We start from the raw sequence: 24,402 nt of genomic DNA on the forward strand, positions 1-24,402 counted from the left end.
CGCTTATATCAGGTAACATGGAAGGGATTGACATCTGCCCCACGCAGACTCTCTACTGGTGTCCCACAAAGCTCAGTACTTGGTCCTCTCCTTTTCTCCCTCTACACTCACACTCTTGGAAAAGTTATATCCTCACACAGCTTTTCATACCACTGCTATGCTGATGACACCCAACTTATCTTCTCCTTCCCTCCCTCAGATACCACAGCTTCTGCCCGAATCTCAGCGTGCCTGGCAGACATTTCATCTTGGATGACAGCTCATCAGCTGAAACTTAATCCCAGCAAAACTGAACTGCTGCTCATCCCATGTGATTCATCCCCAGACAGGGATCTTGCATTGTCTCTGAACAACTCAATGATCTCCCCTTCAGCCACTGCTCGCAACCTTGGGGTAACCATGGACAATCAGCTGTCCTTTTCCTCCCATGTTGCCAATGTGACACGCTCATGTCGGTTTCTTCTGTACAACATCAGAAGGATCCGACCATTTCTATCCACACAGGCTACTCAAGTGCTTGTTCAGTCTCTGGTTATTTCGAGACTGGACTACTGCAACTCTTTACTGGCAGGTCTTCCTCTGAATGCAATTCGTCCACTGCAAATGATCCAAAATGCAGCTGCATGGCTTGTATTCAACCTGCCTAAGTTCTCCACTCCACCCCACTGCTGCGTTCCCTCCACTGGCTTCCGGTAGCTGCACGCATCAGATTCAAAACACTGATGCTTGCTTACAAAGCCAAGAATGGACCAGCACCATCTTACCCCAAAGACCTTATTACTCCTCGCTCCCTCCGATCCACTAGCACTGTCCGACTGGTCTCACCATCTCTCAGGGCAAAAAAGTCCAATTTTAGGCTAATGGTATCCTAAGTCTGTAATCTATTGAACCAGTGTTAATGTTTTCAATAATAGTGACTTAAAGCACTTTTGTATGTCGCTCTGGATAAGAGCATCTGCCAAATGCCAGAAATGTAAATGTTCCAACAGATGAGCTACTGTTGATCAAATTGCTGAAGAAGTTAATGCTGGTTCTGATAGAAAGGTGTCAGAATACAGGGTCAGGGCTGTTTCGGCAGCAAAAGGGAGGACCAACACAAGATTAGGCAGGTGGTCATAATGTTATGCATGGTCAGTGTAGGTTAAAAACGATTGTACTTCATTGGACAAACCCTGAGAATGACAAGACTAGGGTATAGATACAGATTATTATTATTTTTGTCTGTCAGACCACAGAACAGAGAACAGGCAGGTAAGGGTACTCGAGGTACTCACTCATGACTGTAACAGTTGTGTTAAAATGCCACAAGGCTAATCGTGAGAGTAATAATGTAAACATGAGACTGATTAAACTGTTTGGTTTTACACTCGGACACGCCGTGTTTTAGACCAGCTCAGAGACCGTGCCTTAACAACCGCTTATCTTAAATAAATAGCGCCCTCTTGTGAAATCACTTCTTTGACGTTTAACGTGTCGTTCAGTGTTAGTATTTTTTGTAGTGACATTTAACATACACATTTAAACTAATTGTTATTGACGTTATTGTCTGTTTTTTTTTGTTCGTTTAAATAATAATAATAATTGCTTTAAACAACATTCTACCATAATAGAGACGGTTCCTGACGACGTCACTTCCGCATAGATGTCGGCTGACATTCGGCTCAGATAGATCAATGATTTGCGTTCTGTCTCTAGGCATAGTCTTAATTAGAGATCATGAATTGATCACTTCAGGCGTTTAAACAGAAGGACAGTAGTTGAGGGAAAGTCGTCTGTTCTCAGAGACATGTGGGTTTTTGGTTACGGATCGCTCATTTGGAAAGTTGACTTTCCTTTCGAGGAGAAACGCGTCGGTTTCATTAAAGGTTTCAGTCGCCGGTTCTGGCAGGGAAGCACGGATCACCGAGGAGTTCCCGGGAAGGTAACACACATCATCCTTCACGTTAACCGTCATTTTAATGAACAATAACCGAGCCGGAATTGTGTCACTGTCGTAGAGTGATACAAACTTTGTTTTCTTATTTCCAGCCTGGACGTGTGGTGACATTAATTGAAGATCCCGAGGTAAATACAAACGTTTGTAGACATCTGACCATCACACCCATCTGTGCTCGTTGAACATCCTGTTCTGGGAAGGCTTTCCACTAGATACACTGTATGGGAGTTTGGGGAACCTGACTGGCCGGCACAGTTTCCTGACCTCAACCTGATAGAACACCTTTCGGACTGTGAGCCAGGCCAAAACTGGACGTCTGCCTTTACATGCACATGAATGTAATATGGAGTTGGCCCACCCTTTGCAGCTATAACAGCTTCAATTCTTCTAGGAAGGCTTTCCACAAGGTTTAGGAGAGTGTTTAGAATTAACTATAAATTAGCTCTACTTACATACAAGGCTCTAATTGGTTTAGCTCCCACCTATCTCTCCACTCTTCTAACACGTTACAATCCACCACGCTCCTTAAGATCGCAAAATTCCGGACTTCTAGTGGTTCCCTGAATATCAAAGTCCACAAAAGGGGGTAGAGCGTTTTCGTATTTAGCTCCAAAATTTGGTATAGTCTTCCTGACAGTGTTCGGGGCTCAGACATAGTCTCCCAGTTTAAATGTAGACTAAAGACTTCTCTTTAGCCTGGCATACATCTAACACATCCCATAACCTTGTGCCCAAGTACATCTGATTAAATGCACATTATCATCTAGTGCTGCTAATATGAACAGCAGCTATGCTAATGCTGTTCCATTGTTCCCCTTATTCTACCCATCCCGAGCCATACAGAGACTGCCGGCTCCAGTCACCTCAGGCTTGCTCACTTGGGATAACATCTAGGATTGTTTGCCTGTTTATATGTTTGTTGTTTTCTTATGTCGTTTCTCATGTAAAGCTGCTTTGAGACAATGCTCTTTGATAAAAGCGCTATACAAATAAATTGAAATTGTTTATGGGAATTTTTGACCAGTCTACTAGATGCACATTTGTGAGGTCAGGCACGGATACTGGACAAGAAGTTCACAATCTCCGCTCAAATTCATCCGAGAGATGTTCTGTCGGGTTGAGGTCAGGACTCTAAAGTGCCAACAAACTGTTCCAACAAAGTTGGGAGCATAAAATTGTTCAAAATGTCTTGGTATGCTAAAGCATTAAGAATTCCCTTCACTGGAACTAAGGGGCCGAGCCTGACCCCGAACTCAATGATCTGGAGGGGTGTCCCAAAACTTTTGGCAAGCATAGTGTGGCTTGGGGTTTGTGTTCAAGCTTTTACATTTACAGCATTTGGCAGACACCCTTATCCTTATTTATCTCTTTTATACAACCAAGCAGTTGAGAAGGCTAAGGGATTCAATTCAAGGGCCCATGAGTGGCAGCTTGGTTGTTCATGGGATTTGAACTCCAGTGTTCAGTGGGGTAGAGGTCATGGCTTTGTTCAGGCCATTAGAATTCATCCAGTCCAACTTTATTGCCTTCACTTTGTGCACAGGGTGCATTGTCATGTCGGAAGAGGTCTGGGTCTCTTAATTCCAGTGAAGGGAAATCTTAATGTTTTAGTATACAGACATTCCAACTTCATTTCACTGTGTTTCCAACTTCGTTTCAGCAGTTTGTAAAAGGCCCACATATGGTTTCCACATATTTTTGGCCAAAACAAAATGAGCTGAGGAAAATGCTGCACTTATATCAAGGTCTTAGATATACATTATAAAATCTTGTCATTATTGCTATGCAGGGCTGCGTTTGGGGTGTTGCTTACAAGCTCCCATCAGGCAGGGAGGAAGAGGTGAAGGAGTATCTGGACTACAGAGAGAAAGGTGGATACAGAGTCATGAAAGTTACATTTCATCCTAAAGAAGAGGAGCATGAACCCATCCAGAACACACTACTCTACATTGGATCCTGCGACAACCCAAACTACCTTGGACCAGCACCTCTGGAACTGATTGCACAGCAGATCCTCAAGTCAGTTGGACACAGTGGAAAAAACACAGAGTACTTGTTTGAGCTGGCCGACGCACTCAGGGAGCTGATGCCTGAAGACACAGACGATCACTTGTTCTCTTTGGAGCGCTTGGTCAAGGAACTTCTACAAGAGGCTGGAGTACATCAGGAAAATCCTCACTAAATTAGGTGTTTTCTCACATCGGAGGTTCATCCACATAATACACAAACGGGTAGCTCAAATACACACATCTAAGATTTTATTTAATATTTGTTTCCTTACTGTAATGTCCAACGACTATTTAAGCAGGTATGGGATTTTGTGTAATATTTATGCACCAAATAAATTAGAATTAGTCAATCTAAAAGGGAAGTGTGTCAACAATTTTAAGCCATTTTAATGATGACCATTGTCCATTGTAGCAGTCTATATAAGATAAAAATATGACGTGTGAACATTACAAAACTGTACTGTAAATGAGATCAAACCATACTGATCTATTAAAACACTTATAACAGTATTTCATTGGCCATTTAATTTATGTAAAGTTTGTAAGAACAATATCTAGAAGATGAACTTTGGTTTAACTGGTAATGCTTACAATGCTTGCAGCAGAATCTTCCATGGGATATGAAACAGGGTTACACAATAACTATAACCAAAGAACAGATTTTGTGTTCCTTTTGTTAAAAACATTTATTGGCATATTCTTAGGTAAAACAAGCAAACAGTACATCTAAATAAAAAAGAGAGCGAGAGAGAGAGAGAGAAAAAAAAAAACCTTACTGCAGTTTTGGCACTAAGCTACACAGTGTTGCCAGTATGGACGTGCCACAAAGAAAAAATGAACAGGCCTATCCTCCCAGTTGGACTTAAAAAGGTATAATGTGAAAATCTTCATGATTGTGTAAAAATAAACACGTCAAACGACTGCTACTGCTTTTACATAAGTCTGGCTTGAAGTACAGGATGGAACAAGAATAAAAATGTCTGTGTGTATGGATGGAGAATGATACGAGGATCCCCAGTCACATGCCACATAACATTAAACTATGAACATGTGCGCAAAAACACACGCACTCAAACACAAACATCCACATGTACTTCAAATGTTTTCATCTCGCACATAATTCCATTCACTCATGACTGGTGCTTCATTTGAATCTGGCAAAACTGTTCTTTTCCAGTAGACTTGACATGTAAATCTTATTAAAAGAATTACATTATGCATAGATATGTGCATATGTACAGTATATATACATACATACACAAATATAAATACAAGAATGAGACAAACATTATTATGATGGCATGTGAACCGAGTCAGATCCCCATCAGACAGGACAGAGCTACTGAAAATCACATATTACAGTAGCACAAACTGGTATGTCTGGTGGTGCTGGTTTTTAAAGGGCCTCAGTTTCACCATACCATACACAGGGGGATCTCAAGAGCTCTCTCAGTGGCCACCTTTAGACTTCATTTGGCCTCGATCAAGAAAGCGTCAATCTAAAGGCTGCTGATTAAAAGTGGACTACATTCACACTCTAAGCTTAAGTGCTCATTTCAGATTTACTGTTCACATGAAATTTCTTGGCCGCCATTGCTACTCCTGTATACGTGAAAGAATGAAAATCCTCCAGGGATCCAGCCAAGTGGCAATAGTAACTACTAACCTGAAGCTATTTTTGACATTAATGTACTGTCAATGCCAGCTACAAAACTCATTTCTCTAACTGCAAATGCACAAAAGTGGGCCTAGATTAAATGAAAAAAAAAAAAAAAATCATCTCTGAAATCATGGTGGCTACGTCAGTGGAAAGAAACGTGAGACCACAGTGGTAGAACTGTAATATCCATTCAGGCACAAATATCCTGCAGAATACCATGGTGCCAAGGACGACTTCCTCAGTCATTGAATTTTCAATAGATTCTCAAGGCCCGACTAAAGGCTAGTTGGATTGATGTAGTAATTCCATGAATCTACACACTGACATTGCATTGCCACACACATGTTGTATAAATAAGAAAGGTAGGCAGATTCAGTGTTGTGAAAAATGTGGGACATGAACAGAAATAGGAAATGGATCACTTTTACCTGTAGTGTGAATGTAGCCATAATTAAATGACTAAACTGATTTTCTTAAAATTTCCATATCTGAACCTGTCCTCACACCTTCTGAAGAGACCAGATATAAATGGCTGGAAGAATGGCTTGAGTGGGAGGTCAGATCCACAGGAGGTCGGTCCTTGATCACACATTCATGTCCACACATAGAGGAAAAAAAAAGGAAATCTGTACAATAATATTACAGACTGCAGGCTGCATTTGATCCTGTACAGATAAACCTTAAATATTAAGTATAGTAAAAATGCAAAATGTGGGTTAAATACATACACTATATACACAATTTACCCATGCCCTACCTCCCCAAATTCAAGTTATTGCTTCACCCTGTTTTTCCATGCGTATAACTTGTCCTCATCATGTGTCCTCTTAATAGCTGATATTAAGAGCTGATGTCAAATTCTCAACCACAATCGGTGAAGTACACCGAAGAATGTACGGCAAGTAAAAACAAAAATCACAAAAAATAAACAACCTCCAAAAAGACCCGTTTCACCTGTCTAGGCGTAGTAGCATGGTGACACAAGCAGGTCTGTGAGCACCACTAGCTGGTCATCTGTGAACTGCTGCTTGTGCTCCACCCAATTATCATGGTGAGTCCGACGGAAATTAGACAGAGTCTTTTTCACCGTCATCTAAAATGAATTGAAACAGACAGAATTTGGGGATAAAAAAAAACATAGAGGGCTTCGTAAAAGACAGAAGTGAGAGTTAATAAATCAAGTCCACCTCAATAGGTTGCGTGTCGTTGAGGTGGGCACTGAGGTCCATGAGCAACTGGGGCATCCAGGTGGGCACATCATAAGGGCTGGACAGAACGCAGGCACTAAGACCCAGCACTCCAGCATGGCGCCGCACTAAATCTGGACACACACATTCAGCTCAAATCTATGCATGTTCACACCATGTGTTTTGCGGTATATAATAAAGTAGTGAATGCCTTACCAACTGAGGGTATGGTGTCCACAACAGAGCCCAAGTCTCTCTTCCTCTTCTTAGGCAGTCTGGTTTTGCATAGAGCCTCAAAATAGGTCTGCATGGACATGTCCATGGTCAAGAAGTTACACTGCAGGAAACCACTCAGAGTAGTGGCTGCCATTTCTCTCACCTGGGAAGAAGCAAGCAAATGGATGTGGAACGAGTTGAATGAATTTATTGAGTTTTAACAGACAAAAGTAGCTCAGAGCTAGGGTGTACCTCTAGCTGCTCATCCTCCAGTAGCCTGATGACAAGGGCTCGCACGCTTTGGACTGCTTGTTCATTGCTTAGAATTGTGAACAGGTTGTAGAACACCATTATTTGTAGATAGGTGAGCACAGAATAGCGGGCATGCCATGAGCTGCTCCCTGCAATCTGAGCACACAAGATACAGCAGATACAGCTAAAATCTTACCAAAGAGGAAGACTGAATAATTTTAGGAATGAACAGATTAAAAAAATATAGATGGAACAGAACAGATTAACTGAGGCCCATCAGGCCACCCCATCTCTCAGCATAAACTTACTTCGTTCAGCACGCTGAGTACCAGAGGAATCTGCTCTGGATAGAGGAGGCCCTGAGACATGAGAGACAAGCAGGTCTTCGCATCCCTCTTCAGTTCATCATAGCTGTCATCATTCTCTACAGGAGCAATCTGTACACACACATATAGAGGGGGGGGGGAAATCACACAGCATAAGACAGTTGAGTGTTACAGAGAGAAGATGCATGATGTACTGTTATGTTCAATAAACACAACATAGTTTGAAATACAGCCATAACCTTCCAGTATTTAGAAGTTAAATGCTTCTTCATTTAAATGCCATTCTCTTTACTGCTTTAATTTGTATAAAAGTCACATATTCAGGGGTTATTTCTATGGTTAAACATAGTTTACTGGGATGCAAAATTAGCATTCATCATTTTTTTCCCCAGTCCATCACTGCTGACCATTTTTAAAACCCAATTATTTTTTCTCTTTGCTCAGAATGAGTGGCCATACACTTGACAGGGCAGAAAGTAATACCATCTTCTCTCACCCATAAGACAGTGCTACCCTTTTGTCTGCAAGTTTTTTATTTGGTTAGTGGGCTTCTTAAAATAACAACAAAACTGAATTGTTTATAACCTTAGCAAAGCTTCTACATCTACTTCATTTGTAACAGCAACACACACTACTGTTTCAGTTCCAATACGGTACACTGACAAGTACAAATACAGTTTTTCTATAGTGGTCTTTATTTATTGATAGATTGGGTAATGAGGACTATGAAGAAGAATGATAATAGACGGACCTTAAAAAGCAAAGGCAGGAGCTGGAGCTGCTGAGCTACTGGAGTGGTGAAGGAACGTCCAGCACTGGCCATCAGCCACTTCAGTACGGTTTTGAGAAGTTTGATGGCCTGAGTTCTTTCATCCTGCTCACCCACTCCATTTTCTTCCACTACATGGTTCTGGATCTCCTCTTCTCCTTCCAGCAGTGGTTTCAGGCAAGCCATTATCCTTTCTGTGAACTCAGTGATGTGAGGGGACTTTGTGGGTAGTGTGTTTGGCAGACTGACATCAATCATGAAAATGTACGTCAGCACACTGCAAGACCGGGAAAATAGGGCATGACATTAGAAAAGGGGAAAAACAGCATTAAGGAGAAAAAAAGTTCAATAGTTCAAAATGAACACATGAGGACAAGGAAATATATTTTACTCAGTATTCTAATCCGTTCAAAATTTTTTAGTCTTCGCCAATTCCCATTCACCGGTCACTCTCCCAGCAAAGATAAATGCAAGTCACTCTGGATAAAGGCGCTGGCCAAATATTGTAAACTTAAATGACTAACAGATGGACAACACACATTTACATCAGTGAATATGCATCAAATAAGTACATTTTGGACATGTAGTCTGCCTCTTACCTGCCAATACGCTCTCGTACATTTTTGTACACCTGAGTGAGTTTGGGCTCCAAGTAGGTCAGAAGTCTGTGCAGCAGCTCCGGCACCCTCCACTCCTGCTGAGCCAGACCCCCCTGCAGGACGTACAGACGACTGCACAGCAAATGGGGGGAAAGACAACCAATTTTACTAATGACCTTTTGCAGCCATCAAGATTTTGCACATCACTACATGATAAACCTCAGCACCTTGTACACAACACAACATATTTGGGCATATAGAGGACACTATCCTAAATCAGTCTTGCACACTTTTCTGGCCATAAGCCAGAAAATATTAAAACTTTTCATATAAATATACAAATGTACTGTATAACCACTGGACTGACAAAAGTTTATGGTATGCCAAAGTTATTTTAACAGTTTTAAAAGTTTTTAACAGTGGCAGTGGGCTAAATGAAATGGTCTGGTTGTGTAGTATCAGTCAAATTTCCTCTTATTTGTAATTCTTAGCCACATACACAGAGGAAAGATGCGGAGTCTTTAGTAAATCAAAGTCTGCAAACAAGACAAAATAAATGGTGACCTATATAAAGTACTTCTAAATTACATTTAAACTTTTATCTTTATTCCAAATTAAATTTAGCACATTTTAGATTTAATGCAATATTGTAACAAGTCCCTTCTTACCAGGCATCTACAAAGGACCCTCCTTCTCCACTAAGAGGACATTCCATCAGCATCTCTAGCAGCCAGTGAAGTTTCCGTGGGTCCCTGCTCTCCTACAAGGTCAGACACCATTCTGTTAACCTCAATTCAACATTAAAAAAGCTTCAAAAAACATAAAATATTTAGAAGTGGGTAATGGATACGGAAAACATACACAGGCAGTAGCTACACATGTGCCCCAGTCAGTGTAGGTTTCCACTGTGATGTTGGAAAGTGCTCTTCTCATCAAAGGAATCAGGAATTGCCACAGGTCCTCCACCTGCACTCAAGAATGAGGAAATGAAAAAACAAAACAGAGATGGGAAGCAACACAGAGAAAAACAAAAGAGGTCATTGTTTTACATTAAGTTTTAAATGTGATTCTTTAATTCCTCACCTGACTAAAGCTCCAGTGCTTGCTGCCTCTCACTAAGCCAGCAATGATCTCAGCCACACACCGTTGTGTACTCTCATGGGAATCACCTGCCAAACGCTCCATGTGAGGTTTAAGCACTGGCAGGAAGGCATCACTGTAGTTCCTAAATAGACCCTGTTCAACGCATCACATATCAATATGCCTGAAATGTATGACCAGCCTACTCTGGCCTACTGATTTAAAAGTACATTAATATTGTCTAGTTGTGAATGAGAACTTCAGTCAAACTCTGCAGTTTGTTCTATGAGCTTATACCTTAAAGAGGCAGAAGCGACGTGGGTTGAATTTGTCTTTTCCCTTGCGGTCCTCAAGTGACAAAAACTCAATGAGCTGATTGATGAACACAGGGTTGGAGAAATGGTCATAGATGATTCGTTCACTCTATGAATAGAAAAGAACATTTTTTTTTGTTAAAGCCTGTAAGTAGAATTGTAACAAATTCTCCAGTTAGAATTAATACAATCTGACAGAGGCCATGTGTGTACCTCATTCATCTCCTCTGGTCTGAGGTCTTTCAGCTGCTGCTCCAGAGGAGCATATAACATTAACTTTCTACAGGAAATAGAGAGTGAGGGAAAAAAGGTTAAACTCGGACTTGGGAGAGTGTGGTACATATCCTGGTTTGGGTAAGATGTACTTGGTGAGATGTGCCTACTTTGGCCAACAGTAGTAACCCCAGTGAGTCTTCTCCACAAAACGGAAGTTGTTCCAGTCCTGCTGGGTGAGGGGTAAGTGATCAGCATGATACTGAAGCCAGTCATTTCCTGGCCTGTCTCCAGCTACTAGTTCCTTTGGCTCCATCACTCCACCTACAACAAACACTAATGCCATTAGCCTACATCCTGTAAAGCTACAGTTAATCATAGCTAATGAGTCAGCACCTGGATATCTGGATATCTAATTATCTGCAGGGGCAGATAATTTGCAAGAAAAAGCTTAATGTGTTTTCCATATTTCATTGCCCAACAGACAAGTGAACTAGTAAACTGCTGAGCTGTTGGGTTTTTCTGCCTGTCAATCAACTATAAAACTATGCTGACTGTTACTGCTAAACTTTTTTAACATTATATGATCTAACCAAATAAATGGAGCTGTGCAAACGAATTAGAGATTTTCATGTGCCTGGTGAGCAAGCAGTTGAACTTGTGATTTGACCACCCCTGTGAGAAATACATTGCATGTTACTTAAGTGGTGGTTCTTCAGCTATAGGGAGTGCTGACTCACTGATGTCACTGGGTGTGATGGCCACTTTTGTGCGGGGCCTCTTCAGCTGCTTGAGGATTCCTGCTACAGCAGATATTGCTACCTACAGGCAAAAGAGGAAAATAAAAACAGGTCAAAAGTGTCGAAACATGACTACACAAAAACTGGTACTACCATCCGCCTTAGCAAGTTACCTTGCGCACAACAAGTGCATCATGATTGAGACTTTGGACAAAGAAGCGAACAGCTCGGGCAGGAAGAGGGTAATCATCTCTCAGCAGCAGAGAAAGAAAGCCAATGGCCATGTGCTCAAACTTCCATGGTCTTTAAAGAGATTTAAGACACACATTTAAACATGTACATCATGTGCATGCACTTAACATTGCTATTTAATATACAAGTAATGATTGAGGACTACATGGAACTTACAGGTCTCTGGCACTGAGGCAGTCTAACAGATCATGAACCAGCTTTTCATAATTCCTGCACAGAATTAATAATCATCAAAGAAAATAGCATCACACCACTAATGCAGTCTTTATATCAACTGCATTGTGTATGTACACACACTAGCATACTAACCGCACAGCTTCCAGATTTCTGGCTCGCTCCAAGGCAAGTCCCTGCTCCAGCTCCTGTTCTGATAAAGGACTCTTCTGAGCCACAGGGCTACCTGATTTTATGATCTTGCAGCCAAGATCCACCGTGTTCTGAGGGACCTACATGCACACCCACCCACACAACACACATATGTGATATACACCTGAGGCAGGGCAGTCCACAGAATAACATGAGGAAAAAAAAAAAATCAGCATATTGCTTATTTTAGGAATGGAGTTAGGTGGAGGGGTGTAGTTACTTACGGAGAAGTCAATGCCAATTGTCTCGTACTGGCGATGGACTTTATCTGCAAGGTCATCAAAAAGCCTGACAATGGAGGGTTTCTCCAGGGACATGGCAGGACTGAGGCCTGAGCGCACTAGTGCTGACCATGTCACAGTAATGCAGTCCCAGTCATGCAGGTTAGCCAGACAAACACCTCCATGATTCCCCAACAGACAGTACAGAGCACCCTGACAGTACAATTACAGTTTATTATGCATGTACTACATCATCATGTTATTAAATTTAGCTTATTTAACTTCTTAGTTTTTAAAATTCTTAATGACTTTGCACATTTATTACTTTATTTTACTGAAGATCTCAAAGCTTAATCACAAGAAAAAAATGGTGAAGTGACATGCACAATCTTCTACTTCTGCACAAATATTTGGAAACCCAGCACATATCCTGAGCTTATCCCTAAACGGTCATGGAGTTTTTGCTTACACCCACACAAATAAATTTGTAATATTTAGAAAACAGTCAAAATGACTTTTTTAAAAAAAAGAAATCTGTGAAAAATTGTACAGTTCATTGCTTCCGTGTACCTTAAACTGCTGCTGGGTGACATTGGTCCGGTTTGGCTCTAGCAGCTCCAGCACTTGAGGAGTGATGTCTCGACAGCAGAAGTTATAAGTTCCCAGAGCAGTGAACAAAACACTTTGAGCCTTACTGCGGACCTGGTGGCAAACAAGGTATTTAGAACTACTTTCAAGTCTGGAAAAGATATGGTTATTTCAAAGAGAATATTCATTATATCTCCAGTGTACTTGACTGTAGGTGCTGGTGGACAGACGCAGAAGGTCTCTGAGCAGATCCTGGTGAACAGTTCTGTATTCACAGCCATCCACTAGAAGTTTACGCATCTGCCAATTAAAAATCTCATTAAAACTATACACTCAAAGCATTTGTCTCATGTTAGACAAAGCAGCTTTTTTTTGCAATAACATATTTTATTAAAATACGTGCATTATAAATTAAAAGATACATATATAAAATATGAAACCAAACACACATATACACATTAAGACAAAAACCATTAGAAAAACAAAACATTGCACAAAAACAACTGAGTGCAGTGCATAGCCTGGAACTGAATCAAGGGTACACAACACAGAAATGTGTCAGTTAATAACTTGCACTTGTTTGACTTGATTGATACCTCATGTTGCAGAAGTACTCGGTCTATGAGTAGGGCTCGTATGTGCTGCTTTTTTCCATGCAGCTAGAACATGAAATAAATATTTCCAATTTAAAATGCACATTAGTAGCACAAACAAAATCTTTGCTGCATCAATAATTAGAAAGCATTTTTCCTCCTATATGTAATGGACAGTAACTCACTCGGTTCTCCATAGATTTCTTAACCAAAGTGAAACTCTTCCAACGAGAGTCAAACTCATGCTTGTGGGAGCCTTTAAAATGCATGAGGTCATTGATGATCTGAGAAACATAAAAGGATGACAAGAATAAAACAATATACATATCCAAGTGTTTACAAATGGTAATTAAGTTAATAGATATAATAGGGTTAACAATTGCTAACGTTCACCTTGATGATGGCAAAGAGGGACTTCGTGTCATCCTCTGATTGTTCCAGAATGTAATCTACGTGGAGAACCAAAATGAGCAAATTATTCAGTAGCAGGGTGAGGTAGCTACAAAGGGTGGAGCTGTAAGAGTTTTAGTCCCCTTTGAAAGAACTGAAACTGCGAGGACAAATATTTTTGCTACACTAAAGACAATTAAAGTTTGAGATCAAGTGATGAATGTCTAGGTGTGCTAAAAAATCGTATAAATGTAAATATATAAAAATTTGGTTGAAGTACTCACGTAGTAGCTGTCTCATAACTTTATAGATAGCCTCTCTGTAGTTCTCTCTGGACTCATCTGTTGGAATACCACCGGAAAATAAATTTACGGCCTTGTACTGACGCATTTAAGCTTAATTAAACCGCTGTCAACCGACAATTATGAAATAGGCTTATGAAGTCTGAATGTTAATTTATAGAGCAGTATTGTTATGGCTTACCATATTCAACCCCAACATAGTACTTTGTCTCCTCCAGACAAACCATGCTATTAACTCTGTGGACAGACACATATTAGTACGTACAAAATTTTACATAAACCCAAATTTTTCACTTTACTTTGTGTAAAATATCTTAAGACTACAAGTAATACGAATGCTTTCGTACAGGCCAGTAACAGGGGATCCATCCACAGGGGGCAACATGCAGCCAGCCCCCAGCAAGCAGTGCTGCACAATTGACAGGCTCTGTAGCACATCATCTCTGTGTGGAAAAATCAACATATTTACAACAAATGTTGAACTTTAAGTTCAAATAGTAGTCATTCAGAAGAAAACTGAATTGTTGAAAATGCAAGTTATCACATAAATCAATGTTCCTCTGGAAGTTCTTACATTCAGATGATTTTATAACCAATACTTCACAATGTTTAACCGATCATATAAAGATAGCAAAGTGACCTCAAATGCATTTTACAGGAATCCAAATATCCATTCACTGCTATTTGACCCATGGCCCCTGACCTGCTCATGTTCTGCTCGCCCTGGGCATATCTTTGCAAGCGTTGCAGCTCTGGCTGGAGTAGAAGGTCTAATATATAGAAGATAAAGGCTTTCTCCTCCGCACTAGCCACATGCCAATGGATCTGCAGGTTCCATAGGTCTCCTGAACGGCCCCAGTCCTATAGAGGCAGGAGACCACGATTAAGGATTACAAAAAACACTGTTTTCTTTCATGTCTGCCTTGCAAATATTTCCCTGAATCAGAAGTGAGGAGTGGACTATTTCAATAATCACCAAGTTTATTACTGTTGTACTGTTTTTTTCATTAACACCTTTATATTCTATGAAATATTATATAATGTTTAATATATATACACAATGTTTTGGGTTGTTTGTCAGCACTCACACTAAATAGACTCCACAGACACACACACACAGACACACTACAGCCACAATTATCTTTGACCATTAACCAGCATCTCGGATGAAAACATGAACAGACAGATAACTTGAAAATATAGTATCTCCCGTTCTTCTTATTACAACAGTAACAGTACCTTGATAGGCATATACTCGCTGAGTGGCCTGTTAAAGCCACCAGGCACGCTGCAGTAATCTGTGGGGTAGGTAAGGGCCATGGAGCGCAGGACATGATGCAATAGGTTGCAGGCCAGACTGTAGCCCTGCTTACAGCGGAGCCGCAGTGTCAGCTGCAGGATCTGCACCAACTGTGTACTGTATGGCAACAGCTTCTCTCCATCCACACGGGTCACCTAGGAGGCAAAAGAAAATACAGTTTAAGACACGTTTTGTTCTAATATTTTACACTATACTGTTTTTTTGTTTTATAGACACCAGGATTCCACACCTCAGAAAGCAGCTGGAGGTTCCACAGCAGCTCCTTATCCAGCTCCTCTTCATTCAAAACATCCTCATCTAGAAAACAAAACACTTTAATGTACAGTTGATCCTCCGCACACAGCAAATGGGACAAAGCAGACTGAACTACTGTACATACTAGCAGTGATGTGACTGATAGCATTGCAGCAGTGGGGCACAAACAGTCTCAGGGACTCAGCCGGATGACACTGGGAGAGAGGTGAAATGAAGGTGAAAGTGTTAAACTGCTATTGTATGCACTAATTTCTTTGAACTATATACAGATCTAAACTCATACCTTAGCTGCTGCTCTGCACATGTCTGCCACCATTCGACCTGCCACACGTGTCTCAAAGATGTTGGTAGTGGCAAAGTTATACACTTTCTCAAGAGCCACCTGTTTAAAAATACCACAAATAGAAACTCAAAAGTTAGAATGTAATTACAATGAAAACAGGAAACATGTCAATTAACAAAGTTTAAATGTGAATAAAGACCACTGAGACAGTAGCTGTCAGGTAGGTGACACACGGACCTTGAATATTTCTATGGAGCACTGAGTGAGGATGGTGCTGAAGGTGGAGGACAGGCCGAGCTCCACTAGACTCTCCAAGTGAGTCATTTTTTCGGTCTCTGTCTCTTCTCGTGTCTGCTCTAGAGTACTGCTCTCAATCAGTGCAAAGCACCTGCATACACAGATAAATGTCACATTTCTCATACTCAAAACACTGCAAAAACTCAGATGGCAGAAAACAGGAAATTAAAAATAAAACAACAACAAACAACCCAAAACAAACAGCATCATGCAGTAATTGAACTCCCACACAATTACTTAAGTTACCTATCCATAAACTGCAAGACAAAGTCCTCAAACTCGGCTGAGGCTGAGCACAACTCTCTCTCTATCTAGAAAAGAAATATATTTAATTACATTTTATGCTTTTTGAGTTTACAATTCAAGTGTACTATAAAAAACACCAATTACCCTCACCTCTGTCAAGTCATTCTGCTCATGGAGGGCAGAGGAACAGTCCACTAAAGGCACAAGGGTAGTAAAGGTAGCAATGAACTGGAATGTTATCTAAAATGTAGAAGAGAAAATGTAAACGCTGTTATTGTGGGCGATAACTGAGGAATATCAGTGAACAAAGGCTTCAGTGAAAGGTCAGTTTCCAAGTATTACAGCCACATGATACTTATACATGTCAACATTATACACGTCATGGTTACACAGAACTTGAAGCTGTGAAGTCTGTGCCATCGTTATGTGTGAAGCATTTAAGGAACAGCTGTTGTTGCTCTGAACTTCCAGTTGTTTTGATATTTATTTAGAGGAGTTTATGAGGTTCCACATGTACAAGTTATTTTAGGATGTGTAAACACACCATGCACTTGCTGAAATCGTTGGGGTCTACGCCAGGCAGAGCCCTCATCAGCAGTGGCAGCACATGAGCAGGGCCTTCTGGGTAGTGTCGCCCACCACCGACCAGGCTGCGAGCCATGCCGATCATACAGCTGAGTGTAGCAGTCAGCTGGTGTGGTTCTGTTAAGGTCTCCATGGCAGGGTATGTCCTGCAGGGGGCAAACAAACACACACACACACACACACAATGCTCTTGGCTCATCATAAATCTCATGAAAACATTTCAGAAAGCCTCCTTATAATGCTACAGTAATTCCAGATGGCCAAAGAGGGATAAGCATACCTTTATTGGAAGCTATGTTAAGGTTAGACACTCACTTTTCCAGCACAGGAGGAATGACCAGCTCTGGTCTCATCAGAGCTAGATTCTGCAGTGCTTGTGCTGCATCCATGCTGCCTGTCTTACTGAACATGGCCATCAGAACAGGCTGTTTCATGCTCTCCACAAACTCAGTGATGTTGTCATCAGTAAGACGATGGCTGAAGTGTATTGGAGTGATCCAGCAAGGTTTCTTATAGCGCTCACGATGCAGCCGCCTAACCACACTTGCTGGCAAACGCTGCAAAAGCTTCATCAGCTTCACCTGAAATCAGAGCACACAAATACACATCAGACTGCATGAAGGAATAGGACGCAACGTCATGATAACACACAAAGATACAGATAACAAAAATGAATAAAGCATATTGTAAAAGAACATAATGGTTTAACAGAGATAACTGTGTTGCATTTTAAAAAGCTGTTCATTTCATCAAACTGTAAGACTTGTACCATTAATCACACCATTATAAAGTAATACAAAGTCTAATCTCTCTCTGTTCATAATAACTGAACACTTCGTAAAAATTTCTCAGTAGTCCTCAGAATGACAATGCACTACATAAAATTAATATCATGACATGCTTGCTAATATGTTTATGTCAACTAAAGGTAAGACAAACTGATCTCTATCACATTTCAATGTGCGCTTGCGTAAGAAAGAAAAGTCTATTTTGCCACAATGACTAACTATGGCAAACTGTCCAGGGCATGTATACTGTTGACAGACAGAAAGCAAACATTCAGCTGACAGTGCACAGCAGTAAAAGCTCTGGAATGAAAAAGTATTGGTGGAGTTCAAAATAGCGCCTGAGGTTTTTCTGGAAAACAGGACAACAGCTGTTTTCAAATAAAAAAAGGGTATATGTTTTATGTATTGTCCTTAGCCAGGGTGATCTATAAATGTTATGGCACAAGACACATTAAATGCAATGCTCATGTAAAATTTACACACACTTTTTTTTTTTTTTTTACTTAAACCATGCAGGAAAAAGTGGGTCAAATTTCTCACCAGCCAGCGGCCATTGTTGGAAGGGTGGTAGAAGGAGGCAATGCTGTTGAAAAGGCCATTGAGCTGCTTCTGGGCCTGGTTCTGAACACCTCCCTAAAACAAGAGGACAGAAGGAAGGAAGCCTATTTATCTCTCACAATACACAGACGATTGACAGAAAACCACTGGCCTGAACAAAGAGGCACAATGCAATCCTGTGACTAACCAGCATGGCAGAGATCCAGAGGACAACATGGCCGATGTCATAAGAGTTTGTGAGGTACTTAGGAACCACCATCTGACTTGTGCCTACAGGCAAGTTGAAGCTTCGCAAAATTCTGGTGAAAATCTGACCATAATTCACAAACCATTAGAACAAACCCAATAATACAACGAGACTTAAAATGTAACTGAATTCACTTTAATACCTTGGGGATATAAGGATCCCAGTTGATGTAGCCAATGTTGTCATTGGCCAAACGGGCAAAAAGATTCACAAGATTCTGATGCAGAAAAAATAAAGAATGACAATGACAATGAGAAGAATAAGACAGTGTTGAAGATCACTGGCTATTTTTAAAACGCTAACTCCATTTCGAATACTCACCCCTTCCCAGCTAGGTAGATTTTGTACAGATACCCACAGACCCATCATTTCATCAAACCATAACCTAAACACACAAGAATACAAAGTGTTCCATACATGGTTATTTATTTTCTAATACAGATTAGATACACCAAGACTTTCAAAAACTTGACAAACGTAGATATTTTGTGCATCAAGCAATCACACGAAGTTAAAGACACATTAAATATATACCCCTATCGGTTTTAAGCAAGCTATACAAATAAAATATTATCTCACATAGTTAACAGTTGAGGGTATGGAACAACACGAAATTAAGCCAAGAACTCTATGGTTATTATATAAGCAAAAGTTATTTGTTGAAAGAAAATACGTTTCCATTAATCTCAGCAAAATATTAAAAGACTATAAAGCAATGTTACTTGAAGCCTTTGTGGTGCTTCTCTGGAGGCATGATGGTGGGGAGAAAGAGCTCAAAGTAGCTGATGGCTTTCTGCATAGTGACATCAAATGGGCATAACAGTGGGCGCCACTCATCCAACATCTCCTGCGTTGCTGACTCTGGGAAATACCTACATACACAAACTACATATAAATATACTTGTGTACAAGTACACATACCAAAAGATCTTCTATATTAGTTTTTTTCTATTAACTATTTTAAAAACAAACAATTGTTGAAAATATTAGACAAATTAATAATTGTAATCCTCTCACATATTGGCCCACACAACAATGACTTGATTACATTACTTGTTCAACAGCAGAAGGAAAATCTGAATATCACGTTGTGAACAGGTCAAACATTCATGGCCTTAAAAGGCTAACATTACACTATGACGGTTAACAAGGGATTTGTAATGTACTCACAATCTGCAACTCTTCACCAGGGTTTTCAGCACATTCTCCACAGAGCTAACAGAGGGAGAAGGGGAAAGAAGGATGGAGAAAAATTCAGAACATGGATTAATGTAATAATTAACATGACATAATAATGACACAGGATGCAATAAGATTGCGTGCAAAGCAGCAATTATGGCATTTTGTTGGAGTCTAATGGAGAGATTCTGAGCCACAAACGTAACAGATATTTCAAAATGCATGCCAAAAATTTATTAAACAAATATTTATTTGTATTTCCTTATTGGCTGCATATAACCAAGCACTATAGTAAAGGATAAACACCTACTAATCTGATCCTCCTCTGACACTGAATCCTAAAATGACCTTACGCTGCTAACTAAACACTGCGTTATATTTACAGAATAGCAGTTTATTACAGTAAATTGTATCGGAGAAGACACAGATCTTCCACTACTGAGTGAATCAGCAAAGCTCAGTAACTCAAACCATTTTGTAAATATAGTATCTTTTATCAGGTGTCTTATAGCACGTGGTTAAATAAGTAATTTAGTAAATATAGTCAGGAATGTTGATATCCTTCCCACACATCACCCCCCATTCAAAAATCATCAGCAGGCACACTCTGTACACTCAATGCCAACATGACGAGGTGGAGGGGTTTAAAATAGAAGGCTTACTGATACTAGACACCGAAGGAAAAACTGACAAAATGAACATGCACTTTTCCAACAAGGAGAGCAACATGTAACGTCACTGTATTTTATCAAGCAAGGACTTCACCAGTCTTTGAGGGAAAAAATATCAGTAGTGATTGAAGTACCATTACCTCACCTGCCCAGAAGGATTAGTGAGCATACACAATATGGCTTTTTAGATGCATCACTAATCATTCAGGATATCTGACTGGCACAAAGCCCACGAGACAGCAGTGAGACAGAGGACCATTCAGATTGTGTCAATAAGCAGAAAACAGCCATGAAATACCAGAGGAAAAAGGAATTACTGTTTGCTGCTATACCTAAATGATTCCAAACTGTGCTTTTCACATGAACACTTAGCCAGGTTGATCCAGGATACACTTTACTGTGATAACAATTTTGCCAATAGATATTAAAGTGACAATCTAGTCGGTCAATTCCTGGTCCATTGTTGTAAGTGTTATACAGCGAAACATGGATGAAGCTTTTTTTTTAGGTCAGGGCTACAAGTACTATGATTAAAAACAACATAAATGTAAGCTGTGTTGGAACATATTTTTTTTTCTGAATTTGGTCTAATTTTCAAAAGCATGCAAACAACCCCAGAGGCTCCCATTAAAAATGCAATCCAACATGTAAAAAACACTGGCTGTGCTTACCGCTTGCGCACAAAATTAAGCATTTTTTGTTTAGGGGAGGCTTCTGCTTGATAACTGAATGTGAAAAAAGGAAAGAGGCATAAGCCAACGCTAAACACAACATCAACTGATATCTTACACAGCAATCACCATTTCATGGGACCTTCTAAATATAGCTGTGTCAGGTGTTATGCTAATTTGATATTCTGACATTAAGAAGAATGTGACTTCTTAAAATGTCCAAAACAAAATTTTAAAAACACATCAACAAGCCACCGTGTACTGAGCAGGGACTGTGTCTTGTATGAAGCATGCACAGCCCTCAGAAGCTTTTCCCCATGACTTCATTTTATCCAGCAGACTGACCCACTTAAACAGTCAGCTCTAGCTCTGCCCCTCTCTTATGCATGTGCAGAACAAACAGAAACATTTGTCATGATGTGTAACATCTATAAGGAATTTCCACAGAGGTAATATTGTTGTGCAGGCACTGGACATCAGGATCCAGACTGAGGGACCTACTTTGGAAACCAGTTGAGACCAAGATGTTCAGTTTTGGAGTAAAGGATCTTCTCATACAGCTCATACAAAGGCCTCCAAGTCAACTCGAGGTCATCCTGTGAGAGCAGTTCTTTTTTTCTATATGAAAACAGAACAGGTTTAGCACTACATAAATACACTGAATGCTACAAAGTAAGCATATATTTATTATACATTCTTTTCAGTGTTGCAACATGGTGCACTTAGGGTACATACTTGAGTAAGGTGATTAGGAGTCGAGCAAAGCCCTGCAACATGCTGATTTCCAGCTGAGGGATGGTGACAAGCTCATACAAGAGCTTAACAAAGAGCACATGGTCCTCTTTGCTGAACTTTCTCCCATAAAGACGAAGGTACCTGTCCATGTACAACAGAAGACGTTAGTGTCAAGAGTGAGTGTGACAGAAAGCACATTTCATAAGCTCGTGCCTTACACATATAGAACATATAGAATCGTATAGAAACATATAGAATCGCTGAATAGACTAATTGTGTCAAAAATTTATTACTATTAACCAGGCACCACCAAAGTTAATACTGAATATCCATCAACTAAACACACAGCTTTCCAAGAAGTCTCTTTGCCATATCTTATCTAAACAGGATGTTTATAGGCACTGGCCCTTGGTACAGAAAGTGTACACATGCTCATAGGGGGGTCAGGCTGTATCAGGTCAGTAATTTATGCATAAGGAAACAAAATAACTTATTAATGGATGACACTGTAACCACAATTCACTCTGGGCTAGTTTGTAAACAACCGTTTCTATTCTTAAAGTACAGTATAACAGTAGAGTACAGAATAACGATACAGTACAGAATAACAATACAGTACAGACTATGCAAACGTTTGAACTTTAATGTTTAGCTAAAAATAGATAGTTTCAAAATGAAGCACAAAACCACGGTGCTAATCTTGAGCATGCTGTCATTCAAAAGAAACATTATAAACAATTAGAGTCCAGTTCAGTCCAGTCACTTTTATGTGTGGTCTGTTGCTGAGTATGCGGGGGTGGAAATGTTAGTAATAGGATAACACATGAATGTTAACTTCGTTGCTCTGACATTAATTTTCGAGGTCGTTGTCGCCTTTCCACATAAAGTCAGCTAACTACGATATATGAAAAAGTGAGAACTTTAAGTAGCAATTTTCTTCTACTGTAAACTGTAATGCTTAGCTCTCATTAAAGCTACTGACAAAAAAAAAAAACTCCTGTAGAATTAGCCATGACCAGCAGATCCTAGTCGTAGCAAATAAATCCACAAGTCCCTGATTAGCTGATGCTAAGTGACACGTGACTTACAAATACTAAACCAAAAAAAATGAATTAAGTTAATTAGGTTACTTTTCTGGTATTTTTTGTTTTCCGTACTTATAAAGTAAGACTCTTATGTTGCTAAGTGATTTAGCAGCTGAGTGACTCAGGAATAGCAGACTAGCCGTTTGCTAGCTAACTAATGCTAGCTTGCTAGCTAGTAGCAATCTTTCCCCGCCTCAGACAGAACTAGTCACCCCGGGCTCTGGTTATATACACCAAGTTTCTATAGTTAACGACGAAGTACCAACTTCGAGAGACACTAGTATTTTTGGGCGATAGTACAAGCAGTTTATACTCACGTTGAGAGTTTCCTTGTCCAAAACAAAACTCCGGGCCATAACTCTCTGAGTTGGATAGCGCGACCCAAGTTCCCTTTGATTCTGGACAAAATGTCATTGGATTCAGCGTCTAGTTTCTCAGCATAAGGAAGGAGTTTGTTGTAGACAATGTCTTTTTGAGGGAAAAAACCTAATGTTTCGGCCTGCTCCTTTTTCATATTACGATTGCCGAAAATACCCCTTTCTTGTGTGGTTATCTTTATCTTTAGTCCTTGACAAGTTCCGTTGACAAATCTTTTATTTACAGAGCTTCTTCTCTCGGTGTGTCATGAGAAAACTGTAGCTTATTTCGGAGAGAATCACACTTCCACCGGCTGACCCGTTATTCCTCAGCGTTTCTGACCTCCCGGTGTCAGACGTTAGCTTCAGTCATCCACATATAGTCAGTTTTCACACACTTGTACACACATATACACACACCACGAGTCATGCGAATACACAGTTCACCTCTGCATCTACAGGGCGCCCTCCATCGGGGCCTTTCTGCCACTGCATCCTACTCAGGCTACACTATATTTCCAAACGTTTGGGGTTTTTTTTTCTACTTTTCTTTTCTACTACTTTTTGGCTTTAGCCCATATTCTAATGCTTGTGACGTTTTTGCTCATGCATGATGTTTATATGGCATGCCCTTTTATCTTGCATATGTTTTTCACATTTTTACATTTACCTCTGTTATGGTTATTCATATCATGTCTTCTCCTATTCTTATATCTGCTGGCTGTTGTGCAGCAGGTTCCCACATCTGACCCATACCCCGTTCTCTGCTCACTAGTCTAGCAGTTTTGCAAGAACACCCAAAGACCAGAATGTCTTCTTTATGATCCTTCTTCCTTTCTCACTTTGTTGTGCTCAGCCCAATCTACTGGAACCATGAGGTCCCTGGGATGTAGACCTGGTAGGTACTCCAATGTACTCTTGAGGTGCTCTCATCACATGACAGTTTACCTTGCCTGCTTCCTAGATCGTCTCTGCAGCTCTGAGCATCCATTTGGTCTCTGTCTCATTGTGGGCAAGGCCTCTACTGAGGATGCTTCCACTCAAACCATGCCAGTGCCTGCAACTAATAACTCCCAGCCTACTTCAGCTACTCCATCTCAACATGGTTCTCT

The 24,402-nt window shown here is 40.3% G+C and overlaps 2 protein-coding genes across 3 annotated transcripts; one reads left to right on the plus strand and one right to left on the minus strand.

Moving 5' to 3' along the window:
- Positions 1-1,611: 1,611 nt before the first annotated feature.
- Positions 1,612-4,829, plus strand: chac2 (ChaC, cation transport regulator homolog 2 (E. coli)). The gene is made up of 3 exons (XM_058406261.1): positions 1,612-1,921; positions 2,029-2,064; positions 3,726-4,829. The coding sequence occupies exons 1-3, from the start codon at positions 1,787-1,789 to the stop codon at positions 4,116-4,118; spliced, it is 564 nt and encodes a 187-aa protein (XP_058262244.1). The 5' UTR covers positions 1,612-1,786; the 3' UTR covers positions 4,119-4,829.
- Positions 4,830-4,985: 156 nt separating this feature from the next.
- Positions 4,986-23,735, minus strand: psme4b (proteasome activator subunit 4b). 2 transcript variants are annotated; one of them, XM_058406260.1, is made up of 47 exons: positions 23,252-23,555; positions 21,850-21,990; positions 21,616-21,732; positions 21,115-21,168; positions 19,764-19,808; positions 19,316-19,465; positions 18,915-18,978; positions 18,736-18,810; positions 18,534-18,656; positions 18,329-18,421; positions 17,316-17,581; positions 16,960-17,146; positions 16,566-16,655; positions 16,416-16,480; positions 16,110-16,260; positions 15,873-15,971; positions 15,714-15,783; positions 15,564-15,631; positions 15,253-15,468; positions 14,717-14,874; positions 14,361-14,456; positions 14,195-14,250; positions 13,996-14,052; positions 13,715-13,770; positions 13,507-13,605; positions 13,325-13,387; positions 12,933-13,028; positions 12,711-12,842; positions 12,144-12,353; positions 11,863-11,999; positions 11,710-11,763; positions 11,475-11,604; positions 11,302-11,383; positions 10,732-10,885; positions 10,562-10,628; positions 10,332-10,457; positions 10,038-10,190; positions 9,816-9,920; positions 9,623-9,714; positions 8,955-9,086; positions 8,338-8,632; positions 7,569-7,697; positions 7,261-7,416; positions 7,009-7,171; positions 6,793-6,926; positions 6,560-6,698; positions 4,986-6,184 (listed from the first exon to the last, which is right to left on the minus strand). In XM_058406260.1, exons 1-46 carry the CDS (start codon positions 23,446-23,448, stop codon positions 6,564-6,566), a joined length of 5,538 nt encoding a protein of 1,845 aa, XP_058262243.1. In that variant the 5' UTR covers positions 23,449-23,555; the 3' UTR covers positions 4,986-6,184; positions 6,560-6,563. The 2 variants fall into 2 exon arrangements, with proteins under 2 accessions (XP_058262243.1, XP_058262241.1); XM_058406258.1 differs by lacking the exon at positions 21,115-21,168 and having other exon boundaries at positions 23,252-23,735.
- Positions 23,736-24,402: the final 667 nt, after the last annotated feature.

This window comes from Hemibagrus wyckioides, linkage group LG13 (assembly GCF_019097595.1).
Source record: "Hemibagrus wyckioides isolate EC202008001 linkage group LG13, SWU_Hwy_1.0, whole genome shotgun sequence".
Lineage (NCBI taxonomy): Eukaryota > Metazoa > Chordata > Actinopteri > Siluriformes > Bagridae > Hemibagrus > Hemibagrus wyckioides.